Source organism: Equus quagga, chromosome 14 (genome assembly GCF_021613505.1).
Source record: "Equus quagga isolate Etosha38 chromosome 14, UCLA_HA_Equagga_1.0, whole genome shotgun sequence".
Taxonomy (NCBI): Eukaryota; Metazoa; Chordata; class Mammalia; order Perissodactyla; family Equidae; genus Equus; species Equus quagga.
Genome location: NC_060280.1, coordinates 26,993,316 through 27,020,439, shown reverse-complemented (window position 1 = coordinate 27,020,439; position 27,124 = coordinate 26,993,316). Strand labels below are relative to the sequence as shown.

Sequence of the window (27,124 nt, the reverse complement as noted above, 5' to 3'; positions counted from 1 at the left end):
GGTTTATTTGTCTACTCTTATGGTATGTCTTAATATCCAAGTAAGGTAAGTCCCTGTCTTGGGAATTGCTTTCTTTCTTGCCTTTTATTTTTGAACTTCAGGTAAAGGAAAAAAATAAATTAATCAGAATCTTTGCTAATGAAAATTCTCATCATGAGTCCACGCATGGACCACTTTTAATTTTTTTAATTATTTTTAATTGTGGCAAAAAAAACACCTAACATAAAATTTACCATCTTAACCATATTAAGTGTACAGTTTAGTAGTGTTAAATACATTCACACTGTTGTGCAGCAGATCTCCAGAACTTTTTCATCTCGCAAAACTAAAACCCCATACCTATTAACAACTCCTGTTTGTCTCTCTCCCCCAGCCCCTGGAAACCACCATTTTACTTTCTATCTCTATGAATCTGTAGGTATCTCATATAAGTGGAAGACAGATATAAGTATTTGTCATTTTGTGACTGGTTTATTTCACTTAGCATAATGTCCTGAAGGTTCATCCGTGCTGAAGCATGTGAGAGAATTTCCTTCCTTTTCAAGCTAATTATTTTTTAATAATATGATATTGAATCTACCACCCAACATAGGAACTGGAACATCTAAAATGACTTTTAGCTGCGTCCTCTTGTCTATCCTAACCTCCAGTCTTCCATCCAACATCAGCACTATCTTGATTCTTAATTTTATCATTGACTTGCTTTTTAAAATATGGCCTTATGGGCCCAAGGTTTCGCTGGTTCGGATCCTGGGCACAGACATGGCACCGCTCATCGAGCCATGCTGAGGTGGCATCCCACATGCCACAACTAGAAGGACCCACAACTAAAAATATATAACTATGTACCATGGGGCTTTGGGGAGAAAAAGGAAAAATAAAATCTTTATCTAAAATATGGCCTTATCACAATATACGTATTTTTAAAACACTGTTTAGTTTTCATTGTTTTTGGCTTTCTAGAAAAAGTATCAAGCTATAAGTAGTCTTCTGGGACTCTTTTCACTCAATATTATATTGCTAAGATTCATCTTTGCCATTATTTATAACTATAATTGATTATTTTTATATGTATTATTTTATAAGTTATATAATATTCCATTGTGAGAATATATCACAACTAACTTATCCATTATATAAGTTAGTTATAAATGACCTATATCTGGGAATTGGGTCATTTTCAAGTTTTGCTCTTACAAATAGCAATAAGTGCTATGAAAATTCCTCCTAGGACACACGTGCAAAAGTTTCTTTTGGTATATACTTAGGAATTAAACTCCTAGATCACAGGGAACTTGTCTATTCAACTCTACAAACTATTTCAAAGTAGTTTCGGGGCCAGCCCCGTGGCCAAGTGGTTAAGTTCGCGCACTCCGCTTCAGCAGCCCAGGGTTTCGTCAGTTCGAATTCTGGGCGGGGACATGGCACTGCTCATCAAGCCATGCTGAGGTGACATCCCACATGCCACAACTAGAAGGATCCATAACTAAAAAATACACAACTATGTACCGGGGGGCTTTGAGAGAAAAAGGAAAAAGTTAAAATAAAATCTTTAAAAAGTAGTTTCTCTATGAAGGAAACATTAAGTGAGCACAGCCCCTAGCATGGGGCTATAAAGGATCAAAAGAATATCTGCTGATTGAAGGAGCTGGCCCAGTGGTGTAGTGGTTAAGTTCATGTGCTCCACTTTGATGGCCCAGGGTTTGTGGGTTTGGATCCCAGCACGGACCTACACACCACTCATCAAGCCATGCTGTGGCGGCATCCCACATACAAAATAGAGGAAGGTTGGCAGAGATGTTAGCTCAGGGACAATCTTCTTCACCAAAAATAAAAAGAAAGAAAGAAAAAGAAAATCTGCTGACTGAACAAATAAATAGACATCATGGAAGAGTGGGGAGAGCATGGGACTCAGTTGGACTGGGTGTGAATCCTGACTCTGCTAATCACTGGTTGCATGAGGCTCAGTTAATCTCTTTGAGCCTCAGTCACTTGATCCATACAATGGCAAAAACAATCCTATATACCTCACAGCAAAATACTTGGCACATTGTAAAGTACTCAACAAATGGTAGGTGGTGTTATGATGTTTATAAATAGTGAAGTTCATACCTTGGCAATGTCCCAACTATATTTCTGCTCTGCGTCTCCTCCCTGGAAGCCACCTTTAACCTAGTGCAGATCTGAGGACAAGTACCCCAAGAATTGTAAAACTGGTAGCTACAGCTAGTACCTAAAATCTGTCTAGGCAGGGAGAAGAACTTTAGATGCAGGATAGTTTATAAATCTAGTCTATAAAGATTTCTGAACCAATTCTATAAATAAAATCAGATGGCAAACAGGAAAGATACCTGCAGCATACACGTCAAAAGGCTTATTCCTAATATACAAAGAGCTCTTATAAATCAAGAATCCTAAGCTCTTATAAATCAATAAGACCAAATATACCACATGGCTCAGGCGTGAATAACATGTCATAATAATGAAAATAGTGAATATTTATTTAACTAAAAATTGGGAGGAGGAAAAGTGTGTTTGTGGGGTAAGCAGTATAAGATAATTATCATCTTCCATAGTAGGAAGTCAATACATAATATTTAAAAGTAAAATTATTTATACACACACTCAATGTTATTTAAAACTACAGATATTGTATCAGAAAACAACTGAAAAAGTTAACAGTTGTTGCCACTGACCTAAGACTCAGGGACGGATCGAGTTGGTCAGAGGTCTGATGGGTTTTGTTTTTTAAGCCTTGCAGAACGACTTAACTTTTGAAACTATGATATGTATTACCCTGATAAAAGCTGAAATATCAAATATAAAAAATAGTCAACAATATGAACAAATGACAGATGAAACCAAATGACAAGCATGAAAACATGCTCAACCTAATAATTAAAGAAATACTTCATAAATGAGACATTTTTACCCTCTTAGATTGACAAGATTAAAAATACTGACGATTCTCTATACTTTCTTTAACACTAGGTAACAACACTTAACCTCTGTTGGTGGCATTGTAAACTGCTGTAACTATTTTGGAGGGCAATTCGACAAGATCCACTGATAATAATAATAAGACATCAATAGTAAAGACAGGTATATCTTTTGACCAGGCAATTCCATTTCTAGGAACACATTCTACAGAAACGCTTGCCAAGCTCTGCAAATTATATATGTTAAGAAATTTACTGAATCATTGCTTGCAACTGTGAAAAAAGTGTTAATTAACATGTATATCAATAGAGATAATTTACATTAAAAAAAAATTTATTGAAAAGAGTACCATGCAGTTATTAGTTTAAAAGGATGACATACATACTAATATGGATAGATATTTGAAAGATAGTATTAGGTGGAAAATGCTGCAGAACCTAATGGATGTCATAAATATCTAAAAATGTATAAATACTAATATACACCTAGAAAAGCTGCAAGTGTGACAAATTGTTAACAGCGGTTCTCTCTGGGCACTTTTGATTTCTGTCACATACATAATATTTGAATTTTTTATAATGAACAAGTATAACGTGTATAATCAGAACAAAAACAAAATAAAAACAGAACCAAACCTCATCCTCTGTCTCTAGTCCTCTCAGCAGAAGACAGGCCTTCACTTCTCTTAGTAATTCAATATGATACAGATTTTAGAACTGAGAGGGAGGACTTAGAAGAAGTCCAGTCAACCATTCACAAAAATCACAAAAATCCCCTCACAACCACCCTGACAGGGGGTAGTCCAGCCCCAGCTAAACACAGCTCATGATGGGAAGATCATGCCCTTCTAAGACAGTCCACTCTACCTCGGAACAGGTCTCTCCGTTGAAAATTTCTTTATACTACTACTCAGCCAAATCTGCATCCTTAAAACTCACTCCTCAGCTTTAATTTGGGCCTTTGGAGTTATATAGAATAACAACCATGAAAAAATATTTTAAAGCTTGAAGAGATTTTAGCAATCATCTAGTCTTAAACCCTCACTTTAAAGATCAAATATGAGGATGAGGAAGGAGGCTAAGAGGGAGTAAATAATTTGACCAAAATACATTGCTAACTGCTGGCCCTGCTGGTCCAGTGGTTAAGATTCAGAGCTCTCACTGCTGCTGCCCAGGTTCATTTCCCAGTCAGGGAACCATACCACCTGCCTGTCGGTTGTCATACTATGGCAGCTGGGGTACTGAAAGCTATGCCACCGGTATTTCAAATACCAGCAGGGTCACCTGTGGCAGACAGGTTTCAGCAGACTAAGACACACAAGGAAGAAGACCTGGCCACCCAATTCCAAAAATCTGGCCATGAAAACCCTATGAATAGCAGTGGAGCACTGTCTGATATAGTACCAGAAGGGGAGAGGATGGAGAAAAACCAGGTAGGGTTCAGCTCTGCTGTACACGGGGTCACTAGGAGTCAGAATCCACTCACTGGCACTAACGATAAACACTGCTAATTAGCAGTGGTGCTAGATGTAGATCTTAGATCATCTGAATCCCACCTTCAAGGCTTTTTATACCACACCAAAATTCTGTTCTTCAAAAGAACAGAAAAGAAGGTAACATTTCTCAACTCATTCCATGAGGCCAGCATTACCCTGATATCAAAGCAAGACAGATAACAAGAAAACTACAGGCCAATAACCCTTATGAATACAGACATAAAAATCCTCAACAAAATACTAGCAAACCAAACCCAGCGGCATATTAAAAGGATTACACCCATGACCAAGTGGGATTTATCCCAGGAATGCACCGCATGATCATCTCAACTGATGTAGAAAATGCATTTGAGAAGTCCAATACCCATTCATGATAAAAACACTCAACAAACTGGGAATAGAAGGAAATTCCCTCAATATGATAAAGAGCATTTATGAGATAACCACAGCTAACATCATACATAAAGACAAAAGATTGAAAGTTTTACCCTGTTCCCCTGAAAAAGACAAGGATGTCCATTTCATACTACCATTCAACATTGTACTGGAAGTTCTAGCCAGAGCAATTAGGCAAAAAAGGAAATAAAAGGCAACCAATTGGAAAAGAAGGAAAACAGATGACATGATCTAAAAGCATCTGCAAAAAAACTATTAGAGTCAATAAACAAATTCAGCAAAGTTGCAAGACACAAAATCAACACACAAAAATCAGTCATGTTTTTATATATTAACAACGAATAATATAAAAAGGAAACTAAGAAAATAATTCCAGGGTCCGGCCTGGTGGCACAGAGGTTAAATTCGCACATTCTGCTTCTTGGCAGCCCGGGGTTCACCGGTTGGAATCCTGGGTGTGGACATGGCACCGCTTGGCAAAAGCCACACTGTGGTAGGCGTCGCACGTATAAATAGAGGAAGATGGGCATGGATGTTAGCTCAGGGCCACTCTTCCTCAGCAAAAAAGAGGAGGATTGGCAGATGTTAGCTCAGGGCTAACCTTCCTCAAAGAAAAAAAGAAAGAAAATAATTCCATTAGCATCCAATGCCAATAGCATGCAATTTCAATAGCATCAAAAAGAAAAAAATACTTTGGAATAAATTTAACCAAGAAGCTACAAGATTTATACATTGGAACTACAAAACATTAATGAAAGAAACTAAAGACCTAAATAAATGAAAAGACAATCTGTTTATGAATGGGAAGATTAATATGGTTAAGACAGCAATACTCCCCCAAACAAGCTATTGATTCAATGCAATCCTATCAAAATCCCCACTGCTTTTTTTGTTTTTTGCAGAAATAGGAAAGCTGAAATTATAATTAATAAGAAATTGCAAGGGACCCAGAATTGGCAAGATATTTTGAAAAAGAACAAATTTAGAGTTTTTACTCATCCCAATTTCACTACTTACTATACTGCTACAGTAATCAAAAGTGTGATAGACATAAAGATCAATGGAATAGAACTGAGAGTACAAAAATGAACCCATGTATCCTGGTCAACTGATTTTTGACAACAGTGCCAAGACCATTCAATGGACAAAGAAGTCTCTAGAATAAATGGTGCTGGGACAACTGGATATCCATATGCAAAAAAATGATGTTAGACTCTTACCTCACACCATTTACAAAAATTAACTCAAAATGGACCAAAGACCTAAATGTAAGAGCTAAAAGTATAAAACTCTTCAAAGAAAACACAGGGGTAAATCTTTATGATCTGAATTTGGCAATGGATTCTTAGATATGACACTAAGAGCACAAGCAACAAAAGAAAAAATAGATAAAATTGAACTTCATCAAACTTAAAAAATGTTTATGCATCAACTGACACTATCAAAAAAGTGAAAGGCAACCCAAAGAATGGAAGAAAATATTTGCAAATCATATATCTGATAATGGCCTAGTATCCAGACTATGTAAAGCTCATACAACTCAACAATGAAAGGCCAAAAAAAAAAACCACACCTGAAAAATGGGCCAAGAACTTGAACAGACATTTCTCCGTGGAAGATATACAAATGGCCAATAAAAACATCAAAAAAGGCTCCACATGTCTAGTGGATACCACAATGAGATACCAGTTCATGCCCAAATAAGTGTTGGTGTGAACATGGAAAAACTGGAACTGAATACATTGTGGGTTGGAATGTACAATGGTGCAGCTGCTGTGGAAAACAGTTCAGGAGTTCCTCAAAAAGTTAAACATAGAGTTACTATATGACCCAGCAATTCTACTCCTGGTGTTCAAAATTTGAAAACAGGTGTTCAAATAAACACTTATAATGAATGTTCACAGCAGCACTATTCGCAATAGCCAAAAAGTGGAAACCACCCAAATGTCCATCAACTGATGAATGGGTAAACAAAATGTGGTATATCCACAGAATAAAATATTATCCAACCATAAAAAGGAATGAAGTACTGATAGATTCTGCAACATGGATGAAGCTTGAAAACATTATGCTATGCTAAAGAAGCCAGACACAAAGGGTCACATATTCATTTATATGAATATCCAGTATAGCCAAATAAACAGAAACCAGCTTAGTGGTTGCCAGGATCTGGTGGAAGGAGGAAATAGGGAATGATTGCTTACTGGGTATGAGGTTTCCTCTCAGGGTAATGAAAATGTTCTGGAATTAAATAGTGGCAATGTTGCACAATACTGTGGATATACTAAAAGCCACTGAATTATATATTTAAAATGGTTAAAATAGTGAATTTTGCTATGTGAAATTTACCTCAATAAAAATAAAATTCTATTCCTCTCTCACATAAAATAGTACCTGAAGACATGTTTATGTCTTGAGCTTTTTCTTTTAGGAGTAGGAGCAACAACAGTCACTAACATTAGCTTTAGAAGTTATAAAACACTTTGTCATACAATCTTATATAATCTTCACAACTCACGAGGTAGATATTATCACCCCACCTTAGAGATAAGAAAAACTGAGCCCCAGAGAGGTATAAAGTCATATAGCTAGGAGGTAAGAGAGCTAGCTAATCCAGCCACGTTGGTCTGACTCCACTGTATTATACACTGCCTCCGAGGCAAACAGCTCCAACTTCTGATAAGCTTGAAAAAGGATGGCAGATGCCACAGTAGATCATGTTGGGCAATTCTTCTTCCAAAGTTAGTATTTTAATTAAAGCAGTGAAAATATTCATTAATAAAAGTTTTAACAAAACCAATATAGATCATTTTTTTCCAGGCTCAAGTGAACCACCTCGGTAATCCCCATTTTACAGAGTAGGCACTATTACCACACACTGAGACAAGTGACTTGTTTCAGATGACAGGACAAAGTATGAGCACTGTCCAAACATGAAGCCCCACCCTAGGTGGCTTAGCCTGCTGGATGGTACCTCATTTAAAAAGCCTTGGTGCCATGTGGTCATTCCATGCACAGTGACCTGAAGGTACAGACGTTTCTACTTACCATGCATGCCAACAACACTTGAGCTGGCAATAGGCCAGTAACGTTTGGGACTGGTGCTGGCTCAAGGGCAAAGATTAGCCTCTCTTCCTCCTATGCTCCAGATTATCCCTTGGTTCCCTTAATGGAAAACTCTTTCCAGAGGCAACACGTGGTACAGTAGAAATTATAAAATAAGAAACAGAAGACCTGGGTTCAAATCCTGGGTCTGTCTATGAGTATCCCCTTCATGCCTCAACTCTCTGGTCCTCACTTTGTTCTATGTAGTTAACTCATGCGCTATTAGGATTAAATGAGACAGTGCATCAGTTCCCATCCTGTGGGCTACAGACCCCTGGGCATCTTTGACCATATCACAAGAGGTCTGAAAAAGCATATACTAGAGAAAAAGAATCATTTAGGGATTAAGACTGAAAGCCCTGGAGTACAATCGTCTGGGTTCAAATAAGGGTTTTATCACTGGAGCAATTTACTTAGTCTTTCTATATCTCAATTCCTCAACTGTAATTGGAGAAAACAGTACCTACTTTATTGGGTTATTGTGAGAATCAGTTGAGTTTATACATGTAAAGTGCTAGAACAGTGGCTGGCATAGTAAGAACTCACTAAATGTTACCTATCATTATTATTACACGTGCCTATGTATTCTTTCAAAGTATAACTATTACCATGTTGGTGTTTGCCAAGTTTTTTATGTTAAAAAAGGGTTGTTATACTTGAAAAGGTTAAAAATTTCTAAACTAATAGTTGTAAAAAAAATCCAGTACACTACCTGCCATGTCCTAATCCAGAGTAGATATATCTAGACTTCAATTTAAATTTATTGAGGCTTGTTTTGTGACCTAACATATGGTCTATCCTGGAGAATGTGCACTTAAGAATACGGATTCTGCTGTTGTTGGGTGGAGTGTTCTGTATATGTCTGTTAGGTCTAATTGGCTTATACTGTTGTTCACGTCCCCTACTAGGTATTGATCTTCTATCCTGTTGTTCTGTCCACTACTGAAAGTGGGGTACTGAAGTCTCCAACTATTACTGTAGAACTATCTAGTTCTCTCTTCAATTCTGTCAGTTTTTACTTCACATATTTTGATGCTCTTTTGTTAGGCACATATATGTTTATAATTGTTACATCTTCTTACTGAATTGAACATTTTATCAATATATAATGTCCTTCTTTTGTCTCTTGTAACCTTTTTGATTTAAAGTCTATTTTATCTATATTTAATAGCGATCCCAGCTCTCTTTTGGTTATCATTCGCATGGACTATCTTTTTCCACCCTTTTACAGTCACATGACACCTTATGATTGGGATATGTTCTGAGAAATGCGTCACTAGGCAATTTCGTCATTGTGTGAACATCACAGAGTGTACTTACAAAAATCTAGGTGGTGCAGTCTACTACACACCTAGGCTATATGGTATTAATCTTAATAGGACTGCGATTGTACATGTGGTCCATCATTGACTGAAACATTGTTATGCAGCACATGACTGTATTTTCAATTTCTTTGTGTCTTTGTATTTAAAGTGAGTCTCTTATAGGCAGTATATAGATGGATTATGGGGTCATGGGGTTTTTTTCTTTATCAAATCTGCCAATCTCTGACTTTTAATAGGAGAATTTAATTCATTTACATTTAAGCGGGGATTTACTTCTGCCATTTAGCTATATGTTTTATATGTTTTTGTTCCTCATTTCCTCCATTACCACCTTTTCTTTATTTTTAATTAATCTAAATTCCACCTGTAAGATTCACTGGAGCCTGGTCTTCCCATTCAACTGATCACCTCTCCCTCTATCTGAACAGTTCCTGGTGAATATCTCCTCCAGGAATCTGTCCCAAAATGCTTAAAAGGGAGGACCTCCTTTTCTGGCCATGAAAGCAGTCCCACGTTCTATCTGTTTTTACCCTCTGAATCACTTGCCCCTTAAACACACACCCACTGTGCACTATTCACCATTCATACATAAAGTGCATTATTATTGTCTATTCTCTGCCTACATGTGGCCTGGGTTAGGCTAGACCCTAGAATACTTAGTGGGGTTCTCTTACTGACTGGCAGACAAAGAAGTGAGAGGCAAAATGGCTTACATTGTAGGAGCGGGGGTGCCTCTGCTTCCATTGCACCAGGAGCAGCTGGGCCACCACCAAGGTAGCGATGAGGATGAGGACCATTTCAGCGTGCATGGCTTCGTGGCCGCGGTGCTTGGCATGCATGCGTGCGTGCTCGACCCTGAAAGCCAAACAGATGGAGTGAGCCAGGTCAGGGATGGTGTGGTGGTTGGGCAGTGCTTTCCAGGAATATCCCACCAGTCCATAGCTCAGAACACACTCTTATGCTTTGCAGCTGCAGGGTACTGCACAAATTAGAGGCTAAAAGGACACATGCCCTAGAGGACAGGCATTCTGGGCTAGAAAAGAGGCTCTATGGGCCCTAGCCACCAAGCTCAGCTATTGGGGTTAAAGGTAGGTGGTCTGCTGCCTGCCCCTAATGGACAGAAACAGCTGACACTTTTTGAGTAGCAGGAAAGAGGTCACAGGAGAAGCCTGTGTCACTGTCCATTTCAGGCCTATTTCAACCTATCACTGGAAGAAGAAGGTAAGCCAGAGAGAAGGTTACGGCCATAAAATCTCATACTCTTAATCAATGATATTTATATTACCAGTAAAGGAGTAACATTGCAAATGTGTGCTGATTCCAGGGTTACAGTCTTGCTTTATTTGTTCTATCCTCTTGGCCAGGACCAGGGAGCTGAAGACTGGTTAAAGTCCGAAAAATCTAGACTGCTTCAACTTTATATTAATCCAACAGTGACTTCACCATTAGCATCCACAGGTAAATAGCCTCCTCAAGGGCTCAAGGAGAATACAGCTGGAACTGTTATTTAATCTAAGGCTGGCATTCTCTGGTCCTGAGGATTGGAAGGCAGCAAGCTATTCCCTTGGCCAATACAGGCAAAAAGCTTCCTCTAAGAATAGAAAAGAATATAGCCATCCCTTGGTATCCACGAGAGATTGGTTCCAGGACCCCACCAGATACCGAAATCCACAGATGCTCAAGTCTCCTATATAAAATGGTGCAGTATTTGCATATAACCTATGCAATCCTCCCATACACTTTAAATCATCTCTAGATTACTTAAAATTTTACGTAAATAGTTTTTATATTATTGTATTGTTTAGGGAATAATGACAAGGAAAAAAAAGTCTGTACACGTTCAGTACAGGCACAACTATCATAGGCCTCTAGATCTGCGGTTGGTTGAATGGACGCAGAACCTACAGATATGGAGAGCCAACTGTAGTCACTCCTACCACTCTGGGTCAGAGTCACCCAAGGGAGAGGAATGTGGAAGAAGTTGAACAGAAAACTAAACAGAAATGTAGCCTGTAATCAGGAGCTTTTGTACAAATTCTCCGTAGATGGGGATATTAAGGAGGGAGGGAAGGGACAACATAAATGGCCTCTTCATGGAATTCCCAAGGGAACTGAAAGACTAACAGCAAGAAGAACCCGGTATGATGAATTATGGATAGGTTAATGAGAAAGCAAATATAGCAAAAATTTAACTGCAGAATCTAGGTGGTGGATATAAAGACGTTCACTGAACAATTCTTTCAACTTTTCCGTATGTTTGAAATTTTTCATGATAAAATGTTAGCCAGGGGGTGTGGGGGGACAACACTTGGTGGGCAGAGTGGGCAGCCAAATGTCAGTCAGCCTGCCAGCCACAGCACCTAAAGGTTAGTCTTACATAAAACTCCATCCTGGGTGGGAGAATCTGACAAAAAGATAACAGGCTTAGGAGTCAGGAACTTAGGTCCAGACACACCTATGTGGCCCGGGCCAAGAAAATTCACATCTCTACATCACAGTTTCTTCATCTGTCAAAAGGAGCCCATATCTTTTCTGCTTAGAGTCTTTGTGAGGACAAGCTAAACTAAAAGCGTGAAGAATACTTTAAAAACATAAGGACTGTGGGGAGTTATAAAGATAACAAGAAATAAGTTTCTTGTTCTCAGTATATAACTGAATAGATGTGCAAAACAAGAAATCAAAGAAAGGATCTAGAAAAGATCAGAGAAGTCATCTAATTCAAGTTGCCACCCAATGCAAAGATTATTTTTGAAATCCTTTGTTTGAATACCTCCATTGGCTGAGAACACATGCCCTTAAGGTAATCCCTATTCTAGAACCAGCAGTGTTAACGCTGGTGAAGGAATAATGCTTACGAAGGAATAAAATTCCAATGTTTTAAGCATTAAGTAAGGAAGCTCACTACCTCTCAATACACCATGATTATTAAAGATGTTTCTGATAATGACACAAAATCTATCTTCCTACAGCTTCAATCCATTGGACCTAATCCTATACTCCAAAACAACAAAGGAGATATCCACTCATCTTTCCCAATACCGCCCTTTCAAAGATTTACCATGATCTTATTTAAAAAACAGTAACAAAAACCATCCTACTCCTACCACCATTTTCCTGGCCCTTTTGGACTAATAGTTCTAGATCTTTTAAACATTATGCATATAACATAATATGAAGACCATTAATCCTGTCTGCCTTCTTCTAGATATCATCTAGCTAAAGATCCTCTTACTACGTAGTGTTTACAACAAAATCAGTGTGGCCTCAGCAAAGCAGAGCACAGTGGCATTGTCACCTCTCTTAAGGCAGATAGTATATTTCCATGAATCTTCCAAATTATGTGGAATATTTTGGTAGCTGAGGCAAACAACTGGTGCACAATAAGCTTAAAGTCACTTAAAATCTTGCTAGGTTTGTTGTATGGGTTGATATCTTTGCCATTCTATATTTTTATAATCAATAGTTTTAATCTAAATGAAGGGTTTTTTCCTCACTATTAAATTTTACTTGGTTGATATCAGCTCATTGGTCAGCCACCTCAGGAAGTTTGTGGTACAAACACTCTGATACTCCTCTACCAATGAGAAATTATGACAATAAGATATTTGTTGACTCACTCTGGTTACAAAGCAAGTTAACAGCAAGCTGAGATCAGAAGACACATCTCCCATTTTCTCAACCAGAGCTCTCTGCTCTGTTTCATGGATGATGATGATGGTGTTAATGATGATAATCATCTTCAAAGCAGGTAACACTGTAAGCTTAAGACATGCCAGGCACTGTTCTAAGAATTTCACAGCTCTATGGGGTATAGGTACTGCTGTGATCTTCATTTTACAAATGGGGAAAGCTAAGGCAGTGAGAAGTTAAGTAACCTGCCCAAGACCATGTAGCTAGGAAATGGTAGAACTAGTATTCAAACCCAGATGGCTGGTTTGGTGCAATTACCTACTTATTCCTCAAAACTGAGGGAGCTACCCAGGAATGACCCACATACTGGAAAAATCCCAAAAGACCTGTCCCACTGGTCATGAGTCACTGCCTCCCACAGAGAAGGAAGCAAAAGGGGAAGATACACAATTCTATTAGTTGGATTAACCTACAGTCCCCAGCCTGAGGGTCCCACATTGTCACACTTACCTCCATTGCTCTTCTGGGGAGAGGTCTGACATATCAACCTGTAGAAAGATACCACCAGAAAAATCCATTACTGTCTTAGAACTGTCCCTGACCAACATAAGGTGCTGACACATTCATCAACATCTTCAAGGAATCACAGGAAGCTTCAAGTGTCACAATCTCTGTGAAGCCTTCCCCAACACTATTTCCCACTGATCTCTCCCTTCTCTAACCACATACTTTGGCTCATGTCTACGACCGACAGTGTGTTGCATGTCTGTGCTAGGCAATGAAGACTGAAAAGTGAACCTAACTCTCAAGATGCTCACAGCCTAGTGAAGACGACAGACATATAAAGTGAAAATTTATTATATGCTGAAGATCAGCTATGGAAGAATAAAGAAGTGGCTTTTAATCCAATCTGAGGTGTTACAGATTAGTGAAGACATCCTGAAGATTTGAAATATTATCCAGATGAATAAATGAGAGAAATATGTTCCAAGCAAAGGGACTAACATGAACATGAAGGAATAAAGTTGTAACAGCATACAAACAATTGAGAATATCAAGAGCAAAAAGTATGACTCAGGACTAGTGGGAAATAAAGCTAGATAAAATATTCTGTCCTATAATGCCATTTGACTCTAAATGGACCCATGGTAGCAGGTAGAACAACAGACTAGGGTGACCTGAGCTTTAGTCCCTGCTCTGCTATTAACTAGCAGTATGGCCTTCCAACCTCCCAGTTCTGATTCTATTTATTAGTCTAATCCTTTTAGAGCAGTTTCCCAACCTTGGCATTACGGATATTTTGGGCTGGTTACTTGTCTTTTTTGCAGGGGAGTTGTCTGTACATTGTAGGATGTTGAGCAGTGTCCTTGGCCTCTACCGGCTAGATGCCTGTAGCATTTCCACAGATGCAATAACCAAGAATGTCGACAAACATTGTCAAATGTCCCCCAGGGTACAAAAATTGCCCCCAATAGAAAACCACTTCTCTAGAGTAATACTAAACTCTGAGTTCAGGGCTCAAGTCTTCTACTTCCTTGTCACCATATAGAAGTGTACCCAAGTCTAAGTACATAAAGTCACTCAATACATTCTTATATGGACCTGAACTGAAAATGTTCCTTGAGGTAGAGAAGAGAGACAAGTCCTCAGAATCACTCAAATGAATCAATCAACAAATACTCCTTTAGTACTTATTATATTCAAGGCCTAGTTTCCCACTATTCCTATGATAGCTTCAGAAAAGTACCTTAAGTGGAACATTTAAAGTAAAATGGGCAGAACTCCATTCTACCACCAAGTCAAATCAGCACATATTTACCAAGCATCATTTGTGTGTGTACTAGGGATGCCCATCACTATTTAGGTTGGGCTTCCTGGTTTCTACATGCTCCAGCTAAGTTAAAAACAAACAAACAAACAAACAAACAAAAACAATACCCAAGGCTTCGCTCAGCCAATCAGGGTAATGAAGTCACCCACCCACCTCCGTTTTCCAACTTCACACACTGCCTCACAGAATTTATTCAGGTGTCCTGACTTAGGTCTTCATCTCTCCAGCACAGAGGGCCCCTCTGAGAGGGAACAAGTAGATGTAAGAAATGGAAAGGTCCAGCTGGGCGGTACCTGAGCCAACAATTAAGGACGACATTTCTAAAGCAATAATCAGTACACAGCTTTCATGCTACCTCTCAGAACTCTTTTCTTCTTTTCCAGCTTGAACCTGCATCTTGCCAAGCCAGACTGTTCACTGTTCCAAAATACACGGGACTCATTCCTGTCTCTGGGCCTTTGCACACCTTTTTCTTCCGCTTGCAATGCCCTTCCCTCTCTGTTTTCTATCCAAATCCAATTTATCCTTTGAGAACCCAGATGCAATTGCACCTTCCCTGGTGAAGCCTTCCCTGATCCCCTAGTTTAGTGAATTTGGCCCTCTGCTTCTCTCCTGCATGGATTTTTCTCCTTGAAACTCAGAGTGTGGCCCACTGACTAATATCAGCATCACCTAGGTGCTTGTTAAAAATGCATGATCTCAGGCACTGCTCGAGACCTCCTGAATCAGAATCTACCTATTAACAAAATCTCCAAATGATCTGAATGCACCGTACATTTGAGAAGCACTGTTCTATACCAACATTCTTAGTCTTATGTTATCTTAGACATGCTCTCCAAGTGATCTAACTGCTTTTTAAGTCCAGGGCCAGGACCAGAGTAGGGTAAGCAAGGGACCTAGGGCTCAAAATTTAAGGAGGCCCTCATTTGCAGGTACCAACCCTGCACTTGCATGACCTTGAGAGAGTGCCTCCTTAAAGTTTGCACCCTAATGCCTTGTTTGCTTCACCCAAGTCCTAGCCCTGCTTACGTCTATCTTGCTCTCATCCCATAAATCTCAAAGATCCCACAGAGCCAAGGAGAATACATTGCTTTTGTGTCTTTCAAGGAGAATAGCACAGAGCTTAGCATATACTAAACACTCTATGACTACTTGGGGAATTGAACAGAATTCTCTCCAACAGAGTAAAACAAGTATGCCGACAAACTAGCACCCCACCTGGAGATGCTTAAATGGGAGAGTAAACAAATACCTGAAAAATACCTAGTAAGTATCCAGGAAAGAAGTATTCATTTAACACCAGGAGGCACCCAGGAAATCATGTTTAAAAAACTACACGTCAAAACAACACAACACAACTACATGTTCAAAGAAGCAAGAGAAGTCCACTAAGGGAAAACTAGGAAGATCCAGAGAACTGTGGCAGGTGTGGGGGCACCTCTTCACAAGATAGTGGTCAAGCACGCTACTGTCTATGCTTTAGTTTCTCCATCCGGAAAACCGAGAATAAGACTTCTGACTTCAGGGGCCAGCCCGGTTGCGAAGCAGTTAAGTTCGCATGTTCCGCTTCTTGGCGGCTCAGGGTTCGCCGGTTCGGATCCCAGGTGCAGACATGACACCGCTTGGCAAGACATGCCGTGGTAGGCATCCCATGTATAAAGTAGAGGAAGATGGGCACGGATGTTAGCTCAGGGCCAGTCTTCCTCAGCAAAAAGAGGAGGATTGGCAGTAGTTAGCTCAGGGCTAGTCTTCCTCAAAAAAAAAAAAAAAAGACTTCTGACTTCATTGTGGGGCTATGACAGCAAGTACATTCAAGGCAACCAAGTGATTTCGTTGTCTTTCCTGCTGGGAGAGTGGGAGTACTTTATAAACTACTAAGAGAGACTAGGGAACTGAATGTTGGTGAAGCACAGGACAGTAAGGGTTTCAGAGATCCAGGGAAAACAGCTTAGACGGGCAAGCACTAAGGCTGGGACTAGACCTGGAGCTTAGAGGACCATTTAGCACTTTACAGAGTAGTATAAATGCTAAGAGTAAAGACAAGATTTGGCTTTAATATTTGCCTTCTGAACCAAAAGATTATTTAAATTACATCCAAACCAGTCTTCTAGCCCAAGTGGAAAAATAAGGAAAGCTGTAAACTATAGCTATAATTAACCCGTACCATCTGGATATACATCTTTATTTGCTCCCTCATTAATGAGTTTATTCATCTGGGGCCAAGCAGTAAGGCAGTCTGAAGGTGCCCTGTCCAGAGTTCAGGTAGCTAATTAGGTAGACTCAGGGTAAGGTTACAGATTGATGGGCCCAGATCCAACTCCTAAGACCCACACACAGAATGTTTTCTTGCTAGCCAATCACTCTCCTCCTAGGATCTCACAAGGCCCCTAGCCATGCCAATCTACCTAAGTCCAGATTTGAAGGAAGTTAAACCAAAATGTCATGCAGAGGGCAAGGGAAAATTTCACAAAAATGGAAAATGATCAGAGGTTGATTGCTATATTTTCTCAGGTGCAAAAGAGTCAGGGACCCACTAGAGTAATCCCACAAACAAGCCTCCTGTCCCCCACAAATATCAGATACTTTGTGGTCTCTGAGTCTTTACTCAGGCTGGTTACTTTGTCCCTTAAGCCCCTCTCTTTCACCAAACCACATTCTGCCTTCTCGCAAAACACTGGCCAAATCCTCCTGGCTCCAGGAAGGCTCTCTAGACTGACTCCACTCACTGAAGAAACAAACTTCCTCCACTGCCTTGCTAAGCATGGTCCACAGACCAGCAGCATCAGCACCCTGAGAGCTTATTAAGAAATAGAGAATCTCAGACTCCCTCCCCCATCCCAGACCTCCTGAATCAGAATTCGCATTTAATAAGATACCCAAGTAATTCATATGCACATCAAAGTTTGATAAGCACTGCAACTGTGTCCCAGCACTCACATTCACAATTTGTCCTCCAGCCACATACCTCTATGCACCTGATTCTTTTTCTAATAACAGCTTTACTGAGATCTAATTCACACACCACAAAATTCACCCATTTAAAGTGAACTATTCGGTGCTTTTTAGTGTATTCACAGAGTTGTGCTGCCATGACCACTATCTGATTTAGAACATTTCCACCGCCCCAAAAAGAAACCACATACCAGTTAGCAGTCACTTGCCATCCTCCTCCAGCTCAAGGAACCATTCATTTACTTTGCATCTCCACCTATAGATTTGCCTGTTCTAGACGCTTCACATAAATGGGACCATATAATACATGGTCTTTTGTGACTGGCTTCTTTCGCATAGTGTAATGTTTTCAGTGTTCATCATGCAGTAGCAGGTACTGCAGTTCACTCCTTTTTATTGCCAAATACTACTGCACTGTATGGCTATACCACATTCTATTTACCCATTCATCAGTTGATGGACATTTGGGCTGTTTACACTTTTTGGCTATTACAAATAATGCTGTTATGAACATTCATCTACAAGGTTTTGTGTAGACATGCTTTCATTTCTTCAGTATTTATCTAGGAGTAGAAGTGTTGGGTCATATGGTAACTCTCTGCTTAATCTTTTGAGGAAATGCCAAACTGTTTTCCACAGCAGCTGCACCATTTTACATTCCCACCCAGGACTGTATGAGAGTTCCAATTTCTCCACATCCTCAACAACACGTTATTGTGTCTTTTTGATAAAAGAATCTCAATGGGTGTGAAATGGTATCTCGAAGTGATTTTGCATTTCCCTGATGGATAATGATGTTGAACATCTTTTCATATGCTTATTGGCCATTTATATATCTTCTTTGGAGAAAAGGTTATCCAGATCCTTTGTCCATTTTTTTAAAAATGGACTTTAGAGCAGTTTTAGGTTCACAGCAAAACTGAGTGGAAAGTACAGAGATTTCCCAAATGCTCCCTCCCCCAAATATGCAGTCTCCCCCATTAATGACATCCCTCACCAGAGCTGTATATTTGTTCCAACTGATGACTCTACACTGACACATCTTAAACGCCCAAAGTCCATAGTTTACCTTAGAGTTCACTATTGATGTTGTACATTCTACAGGTTTGGACAAGTACATAATGTGTAATGACATGTATCCATCATTTGAGTATCATACAGAGTAGATTGACTGCCCTAAAAATTCTTGGTGCTCTGCAAAGGGTGAAGTGATGCACCTACAATACGAATGGCAAATAATAATGTACATCTGAAATTTCACAATGTTGTAAACTATCGTAATCTCAATAAAAAGTAAAAAAAAAAAAATTCTCAGTGCTCTGCTTATTCATCCCTCCTAACCCCTGGCAACCACTGATCTTTTTACTATCTCCATAGCTTTGACTTTTCCAGAATGTCATATAGTTGAAATGAGACAGTATGTAGCCTTTTCACGTTGGCTTCCTTCACTTAGTAATACATAGTTAAGATTCCTCCATATCTTTTCATGGCTTGGTAGCTCATCTCTTTTCAATGTCAAATAATATTCCATTGTCTGGATGTACCACTGTTTATTTATCCATTCACTTATTGAATGACATCTTGGTTGCCTCCAAGGTTTGGCAATTACGAATAAAGCTGCTATAAACATCATGTGCAGGTTTTTGTGTGGACATAAATACTCTCTTCCAAAGTGGCTGTATTATTTTGCATTCCCACCAGCAATACATGAGCGTTTCTGTTGCACCACATCCTCACTAGCATTTCGTGGTGTTAGTGTTTCAGATATTGACCATTGCAATAGGTATCTAGTGGTATGTCATTGTTTTAATTTGCATTTCCATGATGCCATATGATGCGGAGCATCTTTTCACAACCTTATTTGCCATCTGTATGTTAAGGTCTTTAGCCCACTTTTTTTTTTTTTTTTTTGAGAAAGATTAGCCCTGAGCTAACATCTGCTGCCAATCCTCCTCTTTTTGCTGAGGAAGACTGGCCCTGAGCTAACATCCTGACCATCTTCCTCTACTTTATATGTGGGACGCCTACCATAGCATGGCTTGCCAAGCGGTGCCATGTCCGCACCCGGGATCTGAACTGGCAAACCCTGGGCCACCGAAGTGGAACATGCACACTTAACTGCTGTGCCACCGGACCAGCCCCTTTAGCCCACTTTTTAATCAGGCTGTTTTTTTTCTTATTATTGAGTTTTAAGAGTTCTTTGTATAATTTGGATAAGTCTTTTATTAGGTCTTTTGCAAATATTTTCTCCCAGTCTGTGGCTTGTCTTTTCATTTTCTTGAAAGTATCTTTTACAGAGCAGAACTTTTTGATTTTAATTAAGTCTAGCTTGTCAATTCTTTCTTACATGGATCATGCCAAACCCAAGATCACCTAGATTTTCTCCTACATTATCTTCTAGGAGTTTTATAGTTTTGCATCTGTGATCCCATTTAGGTTTGTGATCCATTTTAAGTTACTTTTTGTAAAGGGTGTAAAGTCTGAATCTAGATTCAGTTTTTTGCATGTGGATATCCAGTTGTTCCAGCCCATTTGTTGAAAAATTCTCTTTGCTCCATTGTATTGCCTTTGCTCCTTTGTCAAAGATCAGTTACCTATATTTATGCAGGTCTATATCTAGGCTCTCTACTCTGTTCCACTGACCTATCTGTCTATTCCTTCACCAGTACCACACTGTCTTGATTACTATAACTCTGTAGTAAGTCTTAAAGTTGGGCAAGTGTCAGTCCTCCAACTTTGTTCTTCTCCTTCAATACTGTATTGGCTATTCTGGGTCTTTGCCTTTCCATATAAAGTTTAGACTCAGCTTGTCAATATCCACAAAATAATTTGCTGGGGTTTTGATTTGGATTGTACTGAAGCTAAAGAATAAGTTGGGAAGAACTGACATTTTGACACCATCGAATCTTTCTATACATAAACATGGAATATCTCTCCATTTATTTAGTTCTTCTTTGATATCTCTTATCAGAGTGTTATAGTTTTCCTCATATAGATCTTGTACATATTTTGCGAGACATATCTAAGTATGTCATTTTTATGGGTGCTAAAGTAAATGGTATTGTGTTTTTAATTTCAAATTCCTCTTGTTCACTGCTGGTATATAGAAAAGGATCAACTCTTGTATACTAACCTTGCATCCTGCAACCTTGCTATAACTGCTTATCAGTTCCAGGAGGGTTTTTTTTTTTTTATTCTTTTGGATTTTCAACATAGATGGTCATGTCATCTGCAAACAAACATGGACTTATTTCTTACTTCCAAATCTGCATATATTTTATTCCCTTTTCTTGTCTTATTGCATTAGCTAAGACTTCCAGTATGATGATGAAAAAGAGTGGTGAGAGGTGCCTCCTTGCCTTGTTACTGATCACAGTGGGAAAGCTTCAAGCTTCTTACCATTAAATATATGTCAGATGTAGGATTTTTGTACATATTCTTTACCAAGTTGAGGAAGTTTCCCTCTATTCCTAGTTTGCTGAGACTTTTTTTTTTCCTGAGGAAGATTCGCCCTGAGCTAACATCTGTTGCCAATCTCCCTCTTTTTGCTTGAGGAAGATTCACTCTGAGCTAACAGCTGTGCCAAGCTTCCTCTATCTTGTATGTGGGTTGCCACCACAGCATGGCCACCGACAAGTGGTGTAGGTCTGAGCCCAGGAACCAAACCTGGGCCACTGAAGTGAAGCACACTGAACTTAACCACTAGGCCATGGGGCCAGCCCCCGAGAGTTTTTATCTTGAATGGGTGCTGAATTTCAGCAAATGCTTTTTCTGAGTCTACTAATATGTTCATGAAATTTTTCTTCTTTAACCTGTTGATGTGATGGATTACATTTGTGGATTTTCAAATGTTGAACCGGGCTCGTATACCTGGGTTCTCACTTGTCATGGTGTATGATTCTTTTTATACACTGTTGGATTCCATTTGTTAATATTTTGTTGATGATTTTTATGTCTATGTTCATGAGAAGCATTAGTCTGTCGTTTTCTTTTTTTGTAACGTCTTTGTCTGGTTTTGGTATTAAGGTAATGCTGGCCTCATTGAATTGAGTCAGGAAGTATTCACTCTGCTTCCATCTTCTGAAAGAGACTGTAGAGAACTGGCATAATTTCTTCTTTAAATGTTTGGAAGAATTCACCAGTCAACCTATCTGGACCTGATGCTTTCTATTTGGAAAGGTTATTAATTATTCATTCAATTTCTTTAATAGATATAGGTCTTTTGAGATCGTCTATTTCTTCTTCTGTGAGTTTTAGCAGATTGTGTCTTTCAAGGAATTAGTTCATTTTATCTAAGTTATCAAATTTGTGGTCACAGAGTTGTTCATAGTATTCCTTTATTAGCCTTTTAATATCCATGGGATCTGTAGTCATGTCTCCTTCTAGCACTTCTGATATTAATAATTTGGTGTCTTCTCTCTTTTTTCTTTTTTTCTATAGAAGATTAGCCCTGAACTAACATCCACCACCAATCCCCCCCTTTTTTTTTTTCGGCTGAGGAAGATTGGCCCTGAGCTAACATCTGTGTCCATCTTCCTCTACTTTATATGTGGGATGCTTGTCACAGTGTGGCTTGACAAGCAGTGCATAGGTCCACACCTAGGATCTGAACCAGTGAACCCCAGGCTGCCAAAGCAGAGTGTGTGAACTTAACCACTGCACCACCTGGCTGGCCCCTCTTTTTTTCCTTAGTTAGCCTGGTTACAGGATTAGCAATTTTATTGATCTTTTCAAACAACCAGCTTGATTTTGTTGATTTTCTCGACTGATTTCCTGTTTCCAATTTTACTGATTTATGCTCTAATTTTTATTATTTCTTTTCTTCTGCTTACTTTGAATTTAATTTGCTCTTTTTCTAGTTTCCAAAGGTGGGAGCTTAGATGACTGATTTTAGATCTTTCCTCTTTTCTAATATATGTATTTAATGCTATAAATTTCCCTCTAAGCACTGTCTTTGCTACATCCCACAAATTCTGATAAGTTATGTTTTCATTTTTAGTTCAAATATATTCAAACTTCTTAAGATTTCTTCTTTAATCCATGTGTTATTTAGAAATGTGTTCTTTGATCTCAAAGTATTTGTGGATTTTCCAGCTATCTTTCTGTTACCAACTTCTAGTTTAATTCCACTGTGTCTGAGAGCAGACTATATGATTTCTATTCTTTCAAATTTAAGATGCATTTTATGGCCCATAACGTGGTCTACCTTGGTGACTGTCCCATGTGAACTTGAGAAGAATGTGTATTCTGCTGTTGTTGGTTGAAGTAGTCTATAGATGTGTATTATATCCAGTTGACTGATGGTGTTACTGTGTTCAGTCATGCTCTTACTGATTTTCTGCCTGCTGGATCTGTCCATTTGAGTGTTGAACTCTCCAACTATAATAGTGAATTCATCTATTTCTCCTTGCAGTTCTATCAGTTTTTGTTTCACATATTTTGACATCCTGTTCTTAGGCACATACATATTAAGGATTGTTACATCCTCTTGGAGAATTGACTTCTTTATCATTACATAATGCCCCTCTTGGTCCCTGATAACTTCTTGCTCTGAAGTCTGCTCTGTCTGAAATTAATACAGCTACTCCTGCTTTTTTTTATTATTATTAATGTTAGTAGGGTATATTTCTCCATTCATTTACTTTTAATCTATATGTTCTTTTATTTAAAATGAGTTTCTTGTAGATAACATATAGTTGGTTCTTGCTTTTTTAATCTACTCTGACAATCTCTTGTCTTTTAATTGGTGCCATTTAGACCACTGATGTTCAAAGCGATTATTAATATACTTGGATTAATATCTACTACATTTGTTACTGTTTTCTACTTGCTGCCCTTGTTCCTTGTTCCTATTTTTGTCTTCCAGTCTTTTTCCGCCTTTTGGGTTTAACTGAGAATTTTACAGGATTACATTTTCTCCCCTTCTTAGTTTAACACCTATACTTCTATTTTTACTTCTTTTAGAGGTTGCTCTACAATAGTTTGCAGTATATATTTATAACTAATCAGGACCACTTTCAAATAATACCATACCACTTCATGGGTAGTGTGAAGTGCTATAATATAATAACAAAATAATCCTAATTCCTCCCTGTCATCCCTTGTATCATTGTCATCACTCATTTCACTTATCCATAAGCATGTGTGTTTGTGTATAATGCATACATAGTTGAATACAGTGTTGGTATTATTATTTTGAAAAAAACTGTTATCTGTTATTAGATCAATTAAGGTTAAGTAAAATAAAAGAATATCTACAAAAATCCTATAGATTACATTCCATTTAATGGTGAAAGAGTGAATGCTTTCCTCCTAAGATCAGAAACAATCTCAGGATGTTCACCTTCACCACTACTATTCAACGTAATACTGAAGTTTCTAGCCAGCACAGTAAGGCAATATACAGAGATAAAATACACACAGATTTGAAAGAAAGAATTAACACTGCCCCTATTTGCAGATGACATGATGGTCTACATACAAAATCCCAAAGAATCTACCAAAAAAAAAAAAAAATACCAGAACTAATAAGAGAGTTCAGAAAGGTAGCAGAATACAATATAAACACATGAAAACATTGTATTTCTATATATTAGCAGTGGACATGGAAACTAAAATTAAAAATACAATAAAATTTACAATCACTCAAAAAAAAGAATAAGTAAATGTTTCTATTCTACCTTCTTTTATTCTCTTCCTTTCTTTATGTAGATTTGAGTTTCTGACCTCTACCAAATATTCCTTCTCTCTAAAGAACTTCTTTTAACAATTCTTGCAAGGCAGGTCTACTGGCAACAAATTCCCCCAATTTTTGTTTTTCTTTATTTCTCCTTCTCTTTTGAATGATAATTTCATAGGGTACAGAATTCTAGGCTGGTGAGGTTTTTTTCTCACAACACTTTATATGTTTCACTCCACTCTCTTCCCACTTGCATGGTTTCTGAGAAGAAGTTGGAAGTAATTCTTATCTTTGCTCCTCTATAGGTAAGTGTTTTTTCCTCTGGCTTCCTTCAGGATTTTTCTTTAATTTTCTATAGTTTGAAAAATAATATGCCTAGGTGTAGTTTTTTTTGGCATTTATCCTGCTTGGTCTTTTCTGAGCTTCCTGGATCTGTGGTTTGGTGTCTGACATTAATTTGGGGAAATTCTCAGTCATTATCATTTCAAGTAATTCTCCTGTTTTTCTCTTTCTTCTCCTTCTTATACTCTCATGACTTGTATGTCTTAGTCTGTTTGGGCTGCTATAGCAAAATACCATAGACTAGGTGTCATAAACAACATTTGTTTCTCGACAAACATTTATTTCTCATATTTCTGGAGGGTGGGAAGTTCAGGATCCTGGTACCAGCAGATTTTGTGCCACGTGAGGGCTTCCTGGTTCACAGACAGCTGTCTTTTTGCTGTGTCCTCCTATGGTGGAAGGGACTAGGGAGCTCTGTGGGGCCTCTCATAAGGGGACAAATCCCAACTATGAGAGCTCTGTCCTCATGATCTAATCACCTCCCAAAGGCCTCACCTAATACCATCACCCTGGGGATTAGGATTTCAACATACAAATTTGAGAACACAAACATTGAGACCATACCAGCATACATTACAACTTTTGTAGCTGGTCCCACAGTTCTTGGATATTCTGCTCTGTTTTTTCTAGTTTGTTTTTCTCTTTACTTTTCACTTTTATAGGATTCTATTGAGATAGTCTCAAGCTCAGAGATTCTTTCCTCAGCCATGTACAGTCTACTAATAAGCCCATCAAAGGCATTCTTCATGTTAGTGTTTTTGATCTCCAGCATTTCTTTCTCTTTCTTTCTTAGAATTTCCATCTCTCTGCTTACATTGCCCATTTGTTCTTGCATGCTGTCTACTTTATCCATTAGAGTCCTTAGCATATTAATCATAGCTGTTATAAATTCCTGGTCTATTATTCCAACATCCCTGTGATATATGAAAATCTAATTCTGATGCTTGGTCTGTCTCTTCAAACTGTATTTTTTGCCTTTTAGTATGTCTTGCAATTTTTTCTTGCATGATATACCAAGTAAAAGGAACTGCTACAAATAGGCCTTTAGTAATGTGGTGGTAAGACGTGGGAGTAGGGGAAGCATTCTATAGTTCTATGATTTTCAGTTTTTTAGTGAGTCTGTGCCTTTGGAGTGTGACCTTCACAAGTGCTTCTCAGTCCCTCACCCACTCCTCTTAGGATGGAATGGCTTGAATGGGCTGGAGTTGGGTATTTCCGTTCTCCCACATGGAAGGCTAGAGCTGGCTAGAGTTGGGTATTTCCCTTCCCCTAGGTCAGTTAGGCTCTGGTTAAATAGTTTCTCCTGATGGCAGACCTTGTTAAGAAGAACAGAATGCTCTGTAGAATTTTTAAATGGTTCCTTTCCCCCTGCCAGAAGCACGAGGGGATTTTTCTCAATAAGTGTAAAACTGGGAGATATCCAGAAAGTAAAACTCACAAAATTGTGGGGGGCCCTCAATGACTGAGTCCCTCTGGAGTTTCTAATTCTTAGAGTTGTCCACAATTAGCCTCCAGCAATTCATCAAACAGTCCAAGTTTCCCAACTTCAGCACTGGTTCCCACAGATGTTTCTGCTGCTGTAAGATGTGATATTTTGTATTTGCTGGTTGGTCTCTCCAATTTTGGGGGCAGCAGTTTGCCCTAGATCTCTTCTGTTACTTCTCTTATTGTTACAGATCTTCTCACTTCACTTCTCTTCCAGATCTATGAAGATTTGTTGATTTTCAGTTTGTTCAGCTTTTTACTTGTTGTTAGGACAGAGTGGTAACTTCCAAGCTTCTTACGTGTCATATCAGAACCCTTTGTCCACTTATTTATTGGGTTATTCATATTTTTATTGTTGAGTTGTAAAAGTTATATATTCTGGATACAAAGTCCCTTATCTGATATATGACTTGCAAATATTTTCTCCCATTCCATGGGTTGTCTTTTCACTTTCTTGGTGATGTCCCTTGCAACAAAAACGTTCTTCATTTTGATGAAGTCCAACTTATTTATTTTTTCTTTCATTGTTTGTGCTTTTGGTGTCATAGCTAAGAAACCATTGCCTAATCCAGTCATGATTTACGACTATGCTTTCTTCGAATAATTTTATAGTTTTTACTTATTACATTTGGATCAGTGATCCATTCTGAGTTAATTATTGTATACCACGTGAGGTAGAGGTCCAACTTCATTCTTTTACATGTGCTTATCTAGTTGTCTCAGCACATTTGTTGAAAAGATTATTCATTCCTTATATGTATCTGATTCTTCATATTGTCTCTTAACTCTCTAGGATGGTGCATCACTCTTGTTTTCCACATCATTTTCTTGAGTGTCCACACAGCTCTATAAATCTTGCTGACAGACCCTTAGAAAAGACTAAAAGATAGCTGTAGAACTATATATAATACCATATATAATACTATATACTATACTATACTATA

At 38.5% G+C, this 27,124-nt stretch overlaps 1 protein-coding gene across 1 annotated transcript in view; it reads right to left on the bottom strand.

The window, feature by feature from the left end:
* RNF121 (ring finger protein 121) overlaps positions 1-27,124 on the bottom strand; it is a 76,923-nt gene that overhangs the window by 30,900 nt on the left and 18,899 nt on the right. The window contains exons 2-3 of the mRNA XM_046685332.1: positions 13,402-13,439; positions 9,975-10,116 (exon numbers count right to left, since the gene is read on the bottom strand). Of these exons, the coding sequence (XP_046541288.1) occupies positions 9,975-10,116; positions 13,402-13,439 (180 nt within the window). The remainder of the gene's footprint in view (positions 1-9,974; positions 10,117-13,401; positions 13,440-27,124) is intronic.